Below are 19766 nucleotides of genomic sequence, written 5' to 3'. Positions count from 1 at the left end.
TGTGAAAAAAGTAATTATATTACTGGTGAAAGTTTACAGTTAATACACAGTATTAGACTAACATTATTGAAGAATACTTCTTCCATTATCACAGTGATTATATGTAAACTGACAATGTTGGTTGAACACTGAAAGCTTTAGAAGTTCAATTTGGATAATTACCCCAAAGTTTGATAGTTACCAGGCCTCTCTTGTAAGCAAAACTGGTCTGGAGAGTTCATAAGAACAGCTGTTTTTCAATATTTTGGCACTTCTACTTCCTGTCCCCACAGGAGTAAAGAACAAGAAGTTCAAGTTTTATAGATACAGAAAGTAATGAAATTTAAGTAATGGTACTTTTAAAAAAGGTGGATTTTTTGAGATTCAAGCATTTGTAATTTTTGTTCAAAGCTTAAATGAGGTTTGAGGTCATTATTTTTTACTTTATTCAAACAGGTCTTCCTTCAACAGTTCTGTAATAGTTGTTACTGAAAACTAGTAAATATTTCTATATACTTTATTTCTTTGATTCAGGATTCCTTTCCATTGTGTTTGTGTGAATATATATATATATAGGAATGGAAATCATTTTTCAAAAATGTCTAGTGATCCATATGCACCCAAGATTTTGTTTTCCTGAGTTATCAATAACTCTAAAATGGATAATGGTGTGTTTATCCTTTACTCACTTTTTCCTTCCTAAAGAGGTTATATCCAGTGACTTTAATATTCCAGTCATGTGGATCATCCCACTAGGTTTCAACAATGCCAATTATATCAAATTTCTTCTCATCAATGAGAATTTGTATTCCTTCTGCTTGTTACCCAGATTCATAGTATTGGTATATAAGCAACTGAAAATTTTCTTCTCTTTGCATTCTTTTCAACATTGATTCAATTTGTCTGTGATACAATGAATTTGAGATTATAGCACATTTGTCAGCTTAGTCCCTCCATCTTGTGTTGTTGCTTTAACATTCTCCAATGTTCCAGCTAGTCTCCAGCCAAAAAGATTAGCCCCGTATATGTGAGATGCAGCAGTCCTGATTGTACAGCCCCCTCTCTTGCTGGAATGTGGCCCAATGTTCCAGAAAACCAAAACCTACAGCTTCATTCGAGTTGTGCAGTCAATCGTTCACATCCATTATTTTTAGTCTTGTCTTGCTCCTGAGTACCATCTTTTGAGACTATTACTAGACTTTTCACTTCTTCAACTCTTTTCCAAGATCTCTGAAGTCTTCTGTAATTTGTGTAGTTCCATGTAATGCCATGTCATTAGTTCCTGTGTGTTTCCTCATCAGTGGAGATTTACCAGACAGCTTTGTAATCCTGTCCAGTCTTGCAGTTTTTGCTGTAGGGAGACAGCACACCATCCTGTGTTCCTTGTACCTCTGCTTTTTTGGTTTCTACTCATTCCAGTTCCCTTATAGCAGATCCTTCCCCTTTTGACATCTGTAGCTACAATTTCTAAATCGTGCAATCCAAGAAGTTTTAATTTTCTCAGATGCTCCGCAGTGTTTGATCATTAATGATCTGGAGGATGGGGTGGATTGCACCCTCAGCAAGTTTGCAGATGGCACTAAGCTAGGGGGAGTGGTAGATACACTAGAGGGCAGAGGTAGGATACAGAGTGACCTAGAGAAATTAGAGGACTGGGCCAAAAGAAATCTGATGAAGTTTAACAAGGACAAGGGCAGAGTCCTGCACTTAGGACGGAAGAATCCCATGCACTGGGGATTGACAGGCTAGGCAGCAGTTCTGCAAAAAAACCTGGGGGTTACAGTAGATAAGAAGCTGGATATGAGTCAGCAGTGTGCCCTAATATCATATTGGGCTGCATTAGTAGGAGCATTGCCAGCAGATTGAGGGAAGTGATTATTCCCCTCTATTCGGCATTGGTGAGGCCGCATTTGGAGTATTGTGTCCAGTTTTGTGCCCCCCACTACAAAAAGGATACGGACAAGTTGGAGAGAGTCCAGCAGAGGGCAACAAAATGATTAGGGGGCTGGAGCACAAGACTTAAGAGGAGAGGCGGAGGGAACTAGGCTTGTTTAGTCTGCAAAAGAGAAAAATGAGGTGGGACTTGATAGAAGCCTTTAACTAGATGAAAGAGGGTTCCAGGGAGGATGGGGCTAGGCTGTTCTCAATGGTAGTAGATGACAGAACAAGGAGCAATGGTCTCAAGTTGCAGTGGGGGAGGTCTAGTTTGGATATTGGGAAAACGTTTTTCACTAGGAGCGTGGTGAAGCACTGGAATGGGTTACCAAGGGAGGTGGGGGAATCTCCATCTTTAGAGGTTTTTAAGCTGTGGCTTGACAAAGCCCTGGCTGGGATGATTTAGTTGGGGTGAGTTCTGCTTTGAGCAAGATGTTGGACTAGATGACCTCCTGAGGTCCCTTCCAACTCTAATCTTTTATGATTCTATGTTGAAACTTGTATTTCCAGGCAACTTATTTTCCCCTCCAGTATGTCCACCAGCTTGCACTTTGTGCTCCAGAAATCTTTTCTGTCTTGTAGCAGAAAGGAAAATCTTTCCTTTCAAAGACAGGTTTCAGCAGTTGTTTCCTTTTCATCCATATCTTCTGCTTGGTGTAGAGCCGTACCTAAAGAGAAGGAACCACACTCCCCTCTTTATACTCGGTCTGAAACTCCCCTATTTTTGTATGTATAATATGTCATTTAACAATTTAAAAATGTTTAATTCCATATCAAATATATATACGCATTGTAAACATCTTTTGTCTGTGAAAGTACCACAATTTACTTTTGACAGATATCAGTGTGAGATTTTAAAGGACAGGATTGTCTCCATAAAAGGTGTACAAAGTACTGACAACAAACTTCCAGTGTCCATTTCACTTCTTTGCTGGACACTTTCCTTGCCTAGTTTGGCTACAAAACCTGCTAATGTGTAAATTTACGAAGATTGCTTTAAGGAAAGCATTTTATGAACATGAATTGTCATAGCTTGACAAAGTGGGGCTATTCAGGTATGTTCATGCATATAAAATAGGATATGGTTATAGTTTACAGATTATAGCTGAATATATTTTGTTCTGCATAATTTCCCCTGTGTTGAATGTTTACATATTTTAGCCTTGTGATTACACTACCAGTACCTGCCCACAAATAAAAATGATTTGTTTCTTGTCCATGTTCTGTAATGCAGATGTCAGTTCAATTCCATTTAAATATGGGGCATGAAAGAGATACTACTAATTATCACATACATTGCTTAAGGAATACAGTGTCTTAAGTTTTGTTGCAGAGGATGCAAATGATGCTTATTTTTATAAAATTAAACAGGGAATTCTTGCTGGCTGGTATTGTAGTTAGTAAGGTACCAGCTTACTGAAAGCCATCAGAGCTGCTCTTCATGCTTTTGGGTAGGTCTGTAAAACAGTTCTCCAACATCTCAGCATCTAATGCAACGAAATCCTAGCTTCTGTGGCTCTGTGTGGGAGCTGCTTAAGCCTTTTGAAGAAGGTTAAAGAGATGATTTTTTTGAGTACACCCAAACTTATATGACTACTTCTACAGAGAAAAGGTGGTAAGGAGAGAGGAAGGAATCTTCTGGGAACCCAGGGATCATCTACACTTACTGCACTGCAGCAGCACAGCTGCACCATTGTAGTGCTTAGTGAAGACACTGCGTTTGCCAGCAGGAGAGCTTCTCCTGTTGGCATAGGGTGCTAAACTTCCCCAAGAGGCGGTAGCTATGCTGATGGGAGAAATTCTCCCATCGACATAGCGCTGTCTACACCAGGAGTTAAGTTGGTATAACTATGTTGCTCAGGGGTGTGGATTTCCCACACAAAATTGTTTAGCTCATGATGTTACTTTACTCTCACTAGAGGGTAACTTGGTTCTGGTGTACTGTTTGTGAGGCTACCTATGATTTGGCCCACTGAATTTTATATCATGCTGTGTTTTAGTTGATAAATTTATAAAAACTCAGAAAATGAATTAATATAGTATTAATTCATAACAATAACTAAAATGTATTATCTTAATAACTAAAATAGCACTTGTGTAAGTAGAGCTGCACCATAAATATTTGTTTTGCAGTACCTACCCTCTAAAAAACATGCCTAGTGTCTCAAGTTGGGCACCCAAAATTACAAATCACTTTTGAAAATCTTGGTCATTGTTTTTGGGTGATGAAAATCTCTTGGTTTAGATCATCATAAATCACCATAACTTCAGTGAAGTCAATGAAGTTATGATAGACTACACTAGCTGGGATCTGTCCCCTTGGGTATATCTCTTGATACTTTTTAATAGGTAGTGAATGTTGTAGCTGCTTCTTTAATGGGACTCTTGTATCTATGTGTAAATTTAACTGGGAATGTGTTTAAATATAGTTGGAATTTTTATATTTATGACACCTTATAATGGAGGTATACTAAACAACTTTTTAAAAAATTAATCTTTAGATACTAAGCAAAAACGTTTACCTCCTATAATGATCTTGAAAAGGACTTAAAAGCTCTAGACTTTTACATTATTTACATTCAGTTTATAAAGCAAATTGTATTTAAAAAATGAGCATTAGACTAAATGACTCTTGAGCTCATACCTAAAGTTTAAATGTTACAGTCCTAACATCATAACTTCACTGGAAGAATATAATGTACTACATTGTCTTTACAAGCATAACTGATTCTTTGAATGGCAGAAGTGAACATTAGTGCCTTCCTTTTCACATCATCTTGGTCTTCTAACAGCATAGCATTGTAAATTTTCGTAATCTGTGTGTAATTTTCAGTTTTCTCCATATATTACGTACCAATTTTCTACACTGGGAAACTAAATGTACAGAGAGAAAGAGATGCTTGGGACCAATAATAAACAGACTTCATTTAGAAATGGTTTTCAATAGATTTCTGTGTCTCCCAATGCAGAAAGGTTATAATTTTCATCTAACAGATATGAATAGATTAGTTTCCAGAGAAACTAATAGTAAAAGATGTCCAAAATCTTTTAGTGAAAGCCATTGCTATGTACTGTCTTACACTATTTTAACTTAATGTTCCTCTGACAAAAAATGTTACATGGTAAATGATCTTAAAATAATCATAAAAATCCTAAAAATTCCAGAAAGTGGACTAGAACTTAAAATAAGGTTAAAATGTAAGGAAAAGGTAAATTATTGAAGTTTAGCTCTTTGTAATGGAATTCTCAGTTTGCTAGAACCAAACACATCTGAAAAATAAGCACCATAAAGCATTATGTGCAGAATTATATGCATTCAAGAGCTAATATACTAAAATTAATTTATAAGATTTGATAGTAGTGTCAGGCTCGCCCTCTCCTTCTCCCACAAAAGAAAAGAAAAGAAATTGTTTTCACTTTTAAATACAACCTTTATCTAGCAGTTCATAGCTTCTCCTAAACTATGGTCCCAATCCTACAAAGGCTTCAGTGGATCTACTCGTGAATGCAGTGCTTAAGAGAATGTAGGAGGGGTCTACATTGGTCACATGATAGTAATGGTGAACTATATGTGCATTATACAGTGTAGCTATAGCTGTGTCAGTCCCAGGATATTAGAGACATGGTGGGTGAGGTAATATCTTTTATTGGATCAACTTCTGTTGGTGAGACAAGCTTTTGAGCCACACTTTCAAAAGATGAGTCTGGGAGCTTAAATTCATAACTCTGCTAGACACCAAAAATCATGGATTGAACAGACACAGTGGATTTATGGTTTATTATAACAATCTGTAACCCACTAACCCCTTCTTGTCCTATGTTAGCAGAGGTGTTAATGGGCCACTTTACCTTGAATAGTCCCTTACAATATATGCTAACTACTTATGCTAATCAATCAATTCCACCTTGCATTTTGCTCTCCTGGGTGTTCCTTTCCCAGACCTGAAGAAGGAGCTGTCCATGGCTCAAAAGCTTGTCTCTCTCACCAACAGAAGTTGGTCCAATCCACCTTGTCTCTACATGTGTATTGAAAGAGAATTACAGTCCTGTGAAATCCCGTTCTTATGTATTTAAAAGCAGTGATGCTCTGTAAAAGTGGCATAATGGGGATCCATATTCATTTGCTTACAATTATTTCCATATCAAGTTTATTCAGTTTACAAATTGAAAAGTGCTTTTGAAATTGCTTTTTCTGTTTGCAACTCAGCATAGAATGAGAAAATCAAGATTTTTTTTCTGCATCTTATCCAATCTCCCATAATAAATATTCTAAAATTAGAACTCATCTGAAAATGTTGTCAATGATACCTGAGCTAGAAAAAAAAATTCAGTGTATTCTTCCATAGCACTATTGGATCAACAGCACTATAAGAATAATTGCTGACAACTTTCAGCCCAATTACCTCATGGCTAGCTTAGTAGGTTTAGGAGGAGAGGAAGTGTTTAAAAAAAAAAAAAAAAAAAAAGGGGAGGGAGGGGGGGGGAGAGAGAGAGAGAGAGAGAGAAATTATTTCATGTTGTGGGAGGAGACACAAAATCATGAGATAGTGGTGATAATGTATTCTGGTCCAGTGAGAAAGGAAAGGTGTGGTGTGATGTGGTCAGTAATGGAGGAGGTTGTACAATCTCTAGCTCTTTAGGATGTCATATAAGCTATAATTGAAGATTATAAATATTTAGGTATTACCACTAAGGCATTGAACAACTCTGTAATAGTTTGAGAACTGGCACAATGAAAGTAAGAGAATGCATGGACACCAGTGAAAAACACATTTGTAATATTAAAAAGATATGTGACAAGATAGCAAAATGGTTGAGCTGGAAAAAGTTAAAATTCACTTAGAGAAAATTAATGATATGGAAAGTCAAATGAAGAGGAATAAGGCTAGGTAACCTGTTTGAGAGGCTTGAAGCATTTAACCCAGTGTAGTTCATTTTAATACTTTATTAGAATCTTAATGTAAACTTAAATTTTGAAATGTGATTTAGGAAGAGCAAACTACAGATTCTTGAACATGATTGCTGGAAATAAGTATTTAAACTTTCTTTTTCAAGTGTCTTGATTTTAAAGGTTGAGGTAAATTCCTTCAATTTGCAAGACAATTTTAGGATTTCATGGAATTTCCATTTGTTTTTCTGATTTATAGCAGATAAGTTCAGAATCAAAGAAAAGTGCTTGTTAGTATTACAGAACTCTTGTGAAAATATAAACTTGCCATGTAATTCCTGCCACACATGGGATGTGAATTTGTTGTAGAAAAGCATACAGCTTTTTGTATCCTGAAAAGAACCTTTAGCTTTACAGAAAGTAAGATCTCTTGAGGTGAGTTTGCTCATTTGCTATTGTTGGTGAAAGAATGAAGCAAGCTGGCATGTGCACCAGTTGTTCTGAACACCTAATATTAATGATAAATCCCTGACCCCATCTCCTAAGTGCCAAGCCCTCCTGATTATGAAGAATGAAAAGTTGTAACCAGGACAGAAAGCAGACATGTAGGAAATTAAATCCTAGAGTTGATGCACTCCCATGCTCAAAAGATGAGTATTCATTTTCTGACCCTTTGAAGTCTCCCATCCAAGTACTGACCAATCTTGCTTATTTTATTAAATCTGACAAGATCACAGCCCCATGCTTGAATGCAGATAAGTTAGGGATTTTTTGTTGTCATGGAAGCCCCAGAGAGTGAAACAGCAGGGAATGGGACTAAAATCAAACACAGGTTTACCTGATAACACTTCAAAGTACTACCATGAAGTCATGAGGAAAGACATCGAACATATTTAAAATGACGAAAGTTTATAAATGAGCAAATACATATAGAGTGGCACTATGTTTTCTCTTACGAATACCTGATTTGATTTGCTCATAAATGTCTGAAAAATGTCACCTTTTGAACTGAAACTTTCCATGTTTGGGGAAAGATTAATGTTTTTTTCTAAGTTTTTGTGTTAATGGATGATGAAGAAAAAATGTGTTTTGCTGGTGGGGAAACTGTTAACACCACACTTTTTTATATGTACCTAAACCACAAAACTAGACAACCTGTAAAACTTAGTGTGTAAGTAGTTTTCACTGAGTAGTTATAATATTTGCAATGTGTATTTTAAAATTATAGAAATAAAAAAAGGTATGAACATGTACAAATTCACAGTAAAAAAAATAAATAAATAAAAAATCATTTCTTCAAAGAGTGTGTAGTTCCAGAAAGATGGACTGCAGAGATTTGGAAATAAGCACTTCTAAAAACTCTTTCCTTTCTACATGGCCACTTGCACCTTACTCTTTCTGAAGCCCGAGATATTGCTGATATTGTTCAAAATAACAATGCTACCCCAGGAAAAGGAATCTGCTTGACAGGAAAGGAAAAGCATCTGATGTGTCATACAAGTTACATGGTTGGTTGTTCTCCGTTAGGAAACAGTTTCATGACAGACAGACAATATAGAATTTGAGTTACATTTTAATAAATACTTTTCTTAAAAATAGTCATGGGTGTAAAAGTTGCAATATCTTTGTATTGATTTCATCCTAGTCACAAGTGGTATTAGACTGAATGGAAAGAGGCCCCAAGTTTAATCTTTACTCTTTTACTGCTTATGTAGGAAAGGGGATAGAAGTTTAAATATGATTCACACTTCATTTTTAGTGTCCTCTAACCATTTAATTCAAATGATAGTTGCATGTGCAACCTTAGCTTTGGAATTTCCTGACTATTGAGTACTTAACCATGAAAGTTAGTGTTCAATTAATGTATTTTTTTCTATGGAATTCAATCATTGTGTAGATATTTCTGTCACCAAAAAAAAAAAAAAAAAGAAAGAAAGAAAGAAAGTAGAAGAAGAATAAAAAGCAGCCTAGAACTCATGGTAAGTGCTAACCAAGGCCAAACCTGTGTTCTGTAGAAAATTAGAAAAGATGAGGGCTAGTGACACAAAAACCATCTGCCTTAAAGTATCCAGCTGCTGCTCCTTAAATTGTAAGTTACAGTTTTATAACTCCTATAATTCATTTCTCCCAGGATGCACTTATATAGCTATCGTATCATGACTTGAGTTTGTTATACAGTCACGTTTAAAATTTTACAAATATCTGTGCAGATGACGAACAGAAAAAGTTAATAAATTATTCTCACAGGAAAAGGTTACTCAGCTGTGTTCTCCCTGAATAAAAGGTACCAGTCTTTAGAGTTTATATAAACTGCCTGTATGTTATTCAACAATATCTGCAAGTCTGTTTGGCAGACAGAACAGCCTGCAAAAAAACAAAAACAAATAAAAAAGAAAAAAATATGTTTTCAACGGAAGTTGCTGAATTGCTTATGTTAACTATAGTTAAACTATCCACTTCCCACACAGTGTAATTCCCCATGCTGGGTCCTGTGCTTTCATACCCACTGAGCTGGAGTGTAGTGTCTGTGTAGGCACTGGGAGTTAATAGATTCATAGGGCTGTAGTTAAACCTGCATTTTATAGACTTCATTCAGTGGGAAGGATGGGTTGGTTGCACTGATGTAGATGATTTGCTTTGGTTAAATAACAAACACAAAACACAGGTGTGAGAAGGGAGAAGGCATAATATAGTGAAAGTGAACTTCTGGTTTTGTAAATGGCGTGAAGCTGAAGGTCTGAGTTTTGTGACACATTGGGACACAATCAAATGGGGGACAGAGCTGTCTGAATGAGATGTCCTACATTTCATGGACGGGGCGGGCTAGTCTCGGGCGGAGACTTACTAGAACAGCCAGGAGGGCATTAAACTAATAATGTAAAGGGAGGGTGCTAAGGAGGCAAATGCAGCACAAACTCAAATTGAGTGTCTTGCCAACAATTTGAACGCATGTGACAGATAATGTGAGGGAAGAAAATTTCCTGTTGCTTACATACCAATGCTGGGAAACTGGGTAACAAGCCAGAGGAACTAGAAATTCTCACTGATGAGAAGAAATTTATTATAATTGCTGTAGGCCTTGCTGGAGCCCTTGCCAAGGGCAGTGAACCATAGTAGGCCTGACCTTGGCAAAATAGCTAACCAAGTAAGCACATTCCTGACCTAAGAGAATGGTACTAGAACACCCAGAGTTCTCAAGTAACTAGATAAAAAATATTCCCAAGAGATGGTACAGGAACACACTGACACCTTGTAAGATAAGAATGGGATGACAGGATAATGGATGAGGATGTTTTGTTCGAACTAGCAGGTACAAGGTATAAGGGTGGTAATTAGCAACATACAGAATGTAATATGTAACTTGTTTGTATCAGTGTATAAAAGGCGAAGTCATAAGAGGGACATCTTTGTGCTAGGCTAAAGGACGGGTTAATGTTTTGCTGATTTGAGCTGGTACCATTGTCGCGAGCATACATGTATTAATGTACCCGCAATCATTGAGCCGGGGTGCTAGTACCGGGCTTTGTCAACAATAAACCTTTACTATTGAACCAAGCTTATGGTTTTTCTTTGTGAACAAAATCGAGGATTGCTGAATCAACACACTGCACTCTCTTCTAATGTAGCTAACACTGGAGCTCCAAGAACAGCAGCACTAGCAACACTCTGCAGTAATCACATCACAATCATGTCGGAGTCACCAGTGTTATGAAGTGCAGATAATTGATAAAGGAAGCTAAAGACAACAGGGAAAAAATCTGTGGCTGGCAAGCTTAAGGAAAATAAGAAGGAGCTAAAATATATTAGGACAAAAAGAATTCCTAGCAACAGGATAAGCCCACTACTAGATAAAGATGGTAAAATTGTTAATAATGAAGCAGAAAAGCCACAAGTGTTCAATCAATATTGTTTTGTGTATTTGGAAAGAAGCAGGATGATGAAATACTTTCTAGTACATTACTAACCAAAGACATTATTGAACCTAATCTACTAGGATAAACACGGGATAAACACGGGATGAAAATACCAGCTACTAGAAAGCACTTTTAGATTGCAGAGAGGCATAACAAGATCCAATGTCTGGAATCTGAAGTCAAAAACATTTGTTAGAAATGAGGCACAAATTGTTAATCAAAAGTATTAACCATTGGAACAAACTATGAAGGAAAGGGGTGGATTCTCCATCTCTTGATGGCTTCAGATTGAGACTGGCATGCCTTTCTGGAAGATATGCTTTAGCCAAACACAAGTTACTGAGCTCAATATGGGGATAACTGGGTGAAATTTAATGGTGTGAAATATACAGGTATGGCTAGTTTATCTATTGGTCCCTTCTGGGTTTAAACTCTGTGAATTTATAAAATCACCTTCAGTGGGAAGTGTGGACCCTTCTACTTCCAGTTTATTCAGATGCAGGGTGGGGGCAGTGCTTGTCCCTACTTGCAATAATTAATGGAAGGATTCACTCTCCTGTTGCTGGCCCTAGTAGCATAGCTTATACACACCCAAAGCAGGATTTAACAAATCCATTTGCCCACTTAACAGTGATGAGTGTCAGGCTTTCTTTGTAAATCCTTAACCCATCCATTTCTGCAGAATTTGCTCCTATTTTTTTAATCTTCATAGTTGCATAAATGATCTCTAATATGGGAAGCAAGAGATAATCAATAAAGCTTTTTTTCCCTCCTGATAGTGCAGAAAGACAGCTTTCAAGACTCTGGTGCTGTTTGTTTCTCTTCTAGATAGCAGCAGAATTAGCTAATTCCCACTCTTTGCTCCTTCTTGACCATATAGGAGGAGAGACACAAGAGGTTTAGATGGCATATAAACCATCATATTTCAGAAAAGAGGCCAAATGCTATTTAATGGGGTTTCAGAACAATATTTTCCTATGGCCAATTCATTCCATAACTGCCTACTGCAGAGTTTTTTCAATCTTTCTCTGCAACTAGTGGTATTTGCCAGTATCAGAGAAAGGAAACTGACTAGATGATTGATTGGTCTGATCCAATATGACAGTTCTTATTGTCTAATCGTTTGATGCATAAATTTTGTCAGTTGCTAATATCTGTGATTTAAACATTATCATCACATGACCTAGACCTAAGGTCATCTTGTTTGAAAACTTGATGCAAAATTTGATGCAACTGTAAAACAAAATATTCTGTGTAGACTTTGTCAAGGGAGGACTGTTCTTGCTAAGGTGAAAAGTTTATTCTAGGTGTTCTTGTTCTTTAATACTTTTGTTTCATACAACCTTTTAATGCAAAGATTATTTTAATTAATTATTCTTGTATTGTGTTTAAGCAATGCACATATATGAAAAATATCTGAAGCTAGTGATGTGTTGGATTCAGTGAATTTTTAAAAATGGTATTTCAGTTCAGATTGCATGTATGTTAATCATATTACCAAATTGAATATACAAGATAAAGTAATAAGGAATGCAATGGATTGGTAATATTTGCAGTAGTTTGCGATTTTCTTGGACTGATGCCTCAGGGTTAATGACAAATAGTAATGGATAAAATTCTGGACCCATTTAAGTCAAAACTTCCATTGAGTTGAATGGAGATAGGATGTCACATATTGTCTCACAAACAGATTTGTAAAAAACACTTTATTCTATTTTGTTTGACACAGGAGGAAATGCTTCATGTTGCAAAGTGTGGTTTTCTTTGGAGATTAATAGTACACCCTGCGCACCTGAAAGAACTCTGGATGTGAAGTGTGTGGCTCTGGTAAGATAGCTTTCAAGATTTAGTTTTATGGCATTGAGTTAACAGTACAAACAAATATAACTTCCACTGTACGGGATATTGTACAAATTTATAAAGAGATCACACAAATTCATCTCTTGGGCTAAAAATACCCAATATTCTGGGGCTTCATTTAAACTCAGTATTGTGAACTAAAAACAAGTCCTCAGTTGTTAATGTTAAACATTTATTTATAATCATTCATTAGCTATTTTCTTTCACAGTCTCTTTCTCTCATGGGTTTTATTCTCCTGTAATCTGTTTCATACATTGGTGCTCAGATAGAGCTGGATTCAATAAAAACCTTCAACCAACTTTTGTACTAAAGCCATACAGAACAGGACAAATCTATTTTTGGTGCCTTCCACCCTTACATAATGCACACTATTAAAAAGCTTAGGCTTTTTTCTTTTTTTTAATTTAATGAATTTTTTAAAAATCACTTAATCATTTTTTGGATTACTATGTAAATATTTCCTTTAACCATCCAAAACGTAATAAAACATTGTTAATCAGCTTGGAAGAATTATTACACAGTTTCATTGAATAGAATGGCTTGTGCTGTATTTTATAAAACATTTAAACGTTTAAAACTTGAATAGTCAATTATTTAGCATTTCTGCTATAATGAAACTATTAGCCTGCATTTTTTGCCTTTGAATGAGATACTTTAGTGTTTTGTTTTTGTTTTGTTTTTTTCCCATGGCTTATGTTTTTCTCATCTTCTTTAGAAGACTATTCATTTTATCATCTAGAACTGCTACTTTCTGTTTGTTTGTAAGCAACTGAGAAAAATTGGCTTTTGTAATGGATGCTGATAACAAGTTCTATGAATAGAATAACAGTTGCACTATTTTGCTGCAGGAAGCTGTCCCTAGAAAAATATCGAATTGTTACTGTGGTTTGGATTCACACAATAAGAATTCATGTCGTCGGTGTCGTCCGTCCATCCCCCCCCCCTCCACTCCCCCAGGCATACTCTCCTCTCCTGATTTGTTCTTTGAATAATTAGTATTTAGTAATTTCATTTCTGGTTACATGATGACTTGTATAATAAATTCAGTGCTTTAAAATTAAGAAGAAAAGAACAGTATCATATTACTGCCTAAGATAGTTTTGGATCTTGAATGCATCGTGATTATAGACAAAGCAAAGAGATACACGAAATAAAAAAAGCTTGAAAAATAAAATGAATACTGTATGTGACTAGAAACTCCGCTATTGCTAGGTGGACTCAGTGGTACTGACTATGTAGCTTTCTGCAGGATGCAACTTAAAAAGTGTTTTATAGTGACAATGAAGTCAACCATTTGCTTTAGTGAAAGAATTACAAAATACATGTGTCTTGCATATGTACATTTTGTGAAATATTTAAAATGGCTTTAATCATTTATCACTTTTAATGTTTGTCATTCTCTCCCTGAAGCACCCCATTCTGAATGTGAACTTGTACATTGTTCAGTGGCAGAAAATGATCTTCACAAAATCTTGGAGAAGAGGGTGGAGGGCTGTGATCAGGGTTGCTAGTGACTGGGTTATGACGTGTTGTGCTTCTCACTTCTAAATTCAGACCTGTTTATTTAAAATGTTTATAGAACTTTCAGGCAGATTTAAAATTTTTGATCAACTCATATGAGATTTGCAGTTTCACATTGTTGATACAGTATTATGTAAAACAGACATCTTTTGGCTGAATGTCACTTTCGGATTTAGGGCTCATCTGAACCCAAAATTCCAAGTGGAACTCAGGGTTTGTGTAGCCACAGCCATGGATCAAAACCAATGAAACTCTGCAAAGTGAAACCAGTGAATTTCACACAATTCTAATTAGATGCTCTTTTTCAGTTCTGTTGGCTTGTCACTGCTGACAATAGTATAATCCTGGTTTTGTCAGTAAACCAGGGTAACATGGATAACTTAGTGGAAGCAGACAAACTCAATAACAATGTGCCATTTTTACAGTCCTTTTTCCAGCCATAATATTACTTCAGTGGGTTTAGTCATTCTTTATTTAAATATGATGCTTAACAGATATTCTGCAGCTGGGAGAAAAAGTTATTGTTTTAATATGCAAAACTTTGCACTCCCTTGGCAGCTAGGAAAAAACTGTTTAGGGAGAAGTGGGCAAAAAATCTATTTTCTTTTGCTGTGTTTTCCATGTGCATTTTTTGTGCAATTTTGAAAATGTTCTGTTAAAATATTAAAAGCCAATGAGTTGCTATAAGGGAAAAAAGAAAACTTGCTGAGTATGTTGAGGGAGTTTAAAGGTCACAAAATAAATTTAACAAATCAGCAGCAGAATAGTAGTTCCACTAAATAAAAGAAGCTGCTTTTCTCTTAATTCTTCATTATTTTGCAAAAACAATACAAACTTGCAGCCAGCAACTTCATTATAGAATAGGATAAGAGGCTGCCGTTCAGCCTATGTTATCCAATTGCAGAAAATGAATCAGGCTTCCATGCTATACTAAATGCAGTTTTCATTTTAAAAAAATATGCTGCCAAATCCTGAGGTTGCTACTTTGTTTTTGATTGGTTTTTTTGTTTTGTTTTTTCCATCAAAACTCTTCTTACCTTCAGTGGAAGTTTGCCTGAATAAAGGCTTCAGTAAAACCTAAATAAAGACTTCAGAATTTGGCTCATAAATTAAATAAAGTAATTGAAAGAAATTGTGAAGAGAACGCTTGCTCTCTTTGTATTCTAATGTTTACATGCAGTCCCTCCTCTTAATTCATCCTAGTCCATCACTGCTACTTAAGTAGAAATAAGTGGTTGATGTTATCCATCTAAGACCACAGCTTGCATAGCATAATGAATTTCTTACAAGGTAAAAAACTGTGTGATTAATAGAACATTTAGTTCTTCTTCAAGTGCTTGCTCAAGTCGATTCCAAAGAAGTGTGCGCACGCCGCATGCACAGTTGCTGGAAGATTTTCCCCTAATGGTAGCCATAGGGTCAGTCCTGGAGCCCCCTGGAGTCATACTTGGGTCCTGCCAATCCCCCATCTCTTCAGTTCCTTCTTACTGCCAGTGATGGTCGCTGGAACATACATCTGCTCTTGCTCTGCAAGTGCTTTCCTAGCATGCCTCATTCCCCCCAGCTTTAAACCGTGTGGGGCTTGCAAAAAAGCCCATGCCCAAGAGTGATCCCTATATTACTTGTTTAAAGTGTGTCAGGAAGAACCATCAGAGGGATCATTGTAAGATCTGTAGGGGATTCCACCCAAGGACAAAGAGGGAGAGGAGTCAGAGACTAAAGTTCATTTTAATGGAAGCAGCTCTCTGACCACATTCAGTACCATGCCCGACCAAGCCAACACCTAGTACATCTCCTTCAGTGCAGAGCACAACGGCGTCTGTAAGGGAGACAGCACTGAGGAAGGACTCTGTGGCTAGAGACCTTCAGCACCATCACGGATCATCAGCACCAAGGGGCATCTCACCATATGACACCATCGCAATCTACTGTACTGTGTAAGAAGCAGAAGAAAACAGACGGGGCGCTCGCTGATGCCCAGAAAAATTGGTTGCAAAGGCTTGAGTGAAGTGCAACCTGTGTTGGGCCACTCGAGTGCCATCAACTCCGGCCCCAAGAAAAGATCCGTAAAGTCCGGTGTCCTTGGACTCCCCGCCCAGGGAAAGCCGTGAGGAGAATTTGTAGCTCCCCTCCACACTGGAGACCTTCGAAGCAGCCAGGGAGCTGATAAAGAGCATGGCACCGCCATCCCCTCTCGTGCACGAGCATGCTCCGGACCCCAGACCACCATACCAAAAAAGCAAGCTGGCTATGATGCCACAGGCACCCTCTCCCAGGCACCATCAGGAACTGCACCGCCCTAGTCCCTGCGAAGCAACTTGTCAGGCTCCAACGCCGAAGCAGAGTCTTATTCTTTTAGAAGAAGTCATCCACAGTCAGAAAGGCAGCACTGGAGGATCGAGACTGGTCAGCCCTTCTCCATGTCTTGGCTACGGCAGTGGCAGATGCCTGCTCACTGGCCATTTTGGATCCCATGGGCATTCCACCAGGCTCAGGGGTCGCACTCGGGATGGTCACTATCACTCGCCTCTGGGAGCAGACATCACCCACTTAATTCAGGTGATGAGCAATCACACAACACCAGACCCAGCACCGAACATGATACCGAGTCCAGCACTGAGCATGAAATTGATCCTGGCACTGAATTCAAGGAACCAGCACTGCTAGACCCTCTGGGGGCAGAGGGTCAATAGCAATGCCTTACACCGGCCAGAGCTTCATCTTCTTCATCCCCAGACAAAGCAGTAGTGGGTTCCTCAGTGACACCGATTGCAGACGACAGCAGGACTCATCAGGTGCTCTTGAAGAGGGGGGCACAGAATTTGGGGCACCAGACTGAGAAGATCTCAGAGAGGATCTCAGAGGGATAACAGATCCCATGGTGGACATTCTAACCCCTGCAGGCTCATCCAGGGTGGCACTGCCATTAATAAGACCATCTGTGACACAAAAAAGTCACTATGGCAAACTCCAGCTTCTCTGCCTCCCACAGAAAAGAAGGTAGAGAGAAAATACTTCGTACCCTCCAAGGATCACGAGTATGTGTACACTCATCCTCCACACTCATAATGGCAGTGGCCAATGAACATGAGAGGCAAGGTCAGTACGGCCCCATGCCAAAGGGGATATGAGCAACACATCTCAAAGAACAACAGATATGGAAGGTTAGTAACTGTTTTTTATAATCATCTTTCATTATTACAAGTGAAAAATCAAGTCCAGTTTTTGTGGGAGGTATAGTATGCTATACCTCTCTAGAATCCCTTTAGGGAGAAGGGTGAGCAGTGCTCCTGTTTGAGTGCAGGGCACAGTCCTATGCTCTGTTCAAGGTGTCTGCCCCCTTGGGGTGGGGGGGGCATGGCAGGGTGGGGGGGCAGACAGGGAATTAAAGCAATCCAAACAGAAAGTCAGTATGCTTCCACAGCCCATAAAAAGCAGCGTCACCCTAGGCCTTCAGGAAGCGAAATAGGGAAAAATACTGATTTTTCTCTTTTCTGAAAGGGCCTGGGCAGCCAAAGTTCTCAAATCTTTTCCCTGGATGACAGCCCCTTCTTCCAGGGGCTGGGGAGCTCTGTGTTTTAGTCCTGCTTCTTAAGAGTGCCGTCCTGTACTGAACAGAGATCTTCCCTTTTAAGGACCAGCCCATCTTGAGGCTTGACAAGGTGCACCAGGTTGAGACTGACTGTGCCCAGAGGATCTTTTTAATCCCATCCAGACTGGGGTGGGAATCTGCTCCACCACAGTGGGAACTGTCTGAAAATAAATATTGGAAACAATTTTTTAAATATCAGATACATGTGTGGTTAAGACACATTTTCTATGGAAAAAGTGAGTGAACTATTTCAAGAAATGATTCTCATCATTTTCCCTCGTAATAATTTTAGGCCAGTGCAGTATATTTACAAATGTATAATGAGAATTTGCAAAAATTACAAAATCCAAAAAGCACATCTAGTAATTAATATGTCTGGTAATTGCTTAATAGATAGTCTTCATTACTAAATACACATACATATACACATTTCCAAAGGTTTGTTTTAAGCTAATTTAGAAATTGTTTTACCAGTTTAAAGTACACACTAGAAAATAAAACCCATTGGTAGTGTCCAAAATCAACTGAGAACATATTATATTTTAAAAAACACAAACTTCCTGATATCTTCAGCAGCCAGTGACATGTATTATGCAGTGTAGTTGTAGCTATGTTGATCCCACGATTCTAGACAGACAAAGTGGGTTAGGTAATATCTTTTATTTAACCAACTTCCGTTGGTGATAAAGACAGGCACTTAAGCCATACAGAGATCTTCTTGAGGTCTGGGAAAGGTATTCCCAGCATTACAGCAAAATGCAAGGTCAAGGTCAAAATGCAAGTAGCATTCATACCTTTATATTTATCAAAAAGCATTTGGGAGATGTTGATCAAGCAACCATAGATAGGTAGAGTAGCATTTGATGTTTGGGTTTTTTAATGCTATAGCAGATCAGCCAGATCCTTAGCTGCTGTGTCACAGCAGTGCTATACACGGCTTACTATACACTGCCTTGCCATTTCGCCTGAGCTCACCTCTATAATCTGCTGACATAGTCCTTTGGTTTGGATTTTCCGGCTCTGACCCCTGTAAGATCTCCAACCCTTGCTCCAGCCTGCCTCTTATACTTAATTGACATCCCAATTACCTGACCACCTGCTCACACTGGACTACTGATCTAGCCTGCCCCCTTGCATCTGCCACCGAGCATTACACACTGCTTATTCTGTATCTACTTTTTTCAAGCTATGCTTTGAAGTATAGGTATCAAAAGCATTGAGTTCTGCTAGTTAACCTTTTCCTATTCCTTAATGGATGTCATAAATAAACCAAAATGATGATGGGATAATTGGGCAGTTATCTGACGATTAGAAATTCTACTTCTTTCAAAATTTCCATGTGACATTAAAAAAAATGAGTTTTCAGTCTCTGACATTTAAAAATGTTAGGTGACTATTAACAAGAGTTGCTAAATCCCAGTGACCTTTCAAAGTGATTCACAACACAACAGCCTCCTTAGCAGCACACAGAACACATACTGGGGAGCCTGCTATTGCATGGACTTCAACTTACTATTGTGCATCTTAACTGACCACCCATTTGAACCAGTAGCGACACGTTCCCTCTTACTCGTGTCCATGAAAGTTTCCTTTCTAGTGACTATAACATCTACGTGACGTGTAGAAGAAATCGGAGCACTCATGCCATACCTGCCTTATGCAATCCTTTTTAAGGACAAAGCCACATTATGTCCTCACCTGAAATTTTTGCCAAAGGTCAATTCACCATTTCATATCAACCAACCAATCCACTTACCCATTTTCTACCCAAAACCACATGAGAATGCACGAAATGCCTTGCTTACACACATTAGACATTGGATGAGCACTAGTGTTTTACTTGGACAGGACTAAATCCCTCAGACAAACATCAAAGCTCTTTGTATCCGTAGCAGTCTGTTCTAAAGGATGGACCATATCCAATCAAAGATTTTCCAAATGGATAAAAGTCTACATTCACTTATGTTACACCCTGAAAAATGTGCAACCTCCACAAGGGATTAGAACACACTCCACCAGGGTGATGGCAGCATCTACAACCTCCTTTTAAGAACGTTCCCATACTTGACATATGTA

The 19766-nt window shown here is 38.0% G+C and overlaps 1 protein-coding gene across 1 annotated transcript in view; it reads left to right on the top strand.

Moving 5' to 3' along the window:
• Nucleotides 1-19766, top strand: part of LOC137150973 (cilia- and flagella-associated protein 47-like) — a 286880-nt gene that overhangs the window by 106905 nt on the left and 160209 nt on the right. The window contains exon 7 of the mRNA XM_067545102.1: nucleotides 12446-12543. Coding sequence (XP_067401203.1) covers nucleotides 12446-12543 — 98 coding nt within the window. The remainder of the gene's footprint in view (nucleotides 1-12445; nucleotides 12544-19766) is intronic.

The sequence above is a fragment of the Emydura macquarii genome, unplaced genomic scaffold, assembly GCF_026122565.2.
Source record: "Emydura macquarii macquarii isolate MOO-44397 ecotype Brisbane River unplaced genomic scaffold, CSIRO-AGI_Emac_v2 contig_1043, whole genome shotgun sequence".
Classification (NCBI taxonomy): domain Eukaryota; kingdom Metazoa; phylum Chordata; order Testudines; family Chelidae; genus Emydura; species Emydura macquarii.
Note: the sequence above shows the minus strand (reverse complement) of the source record. Positions and strands in the feature narration are given on the sequence as shown.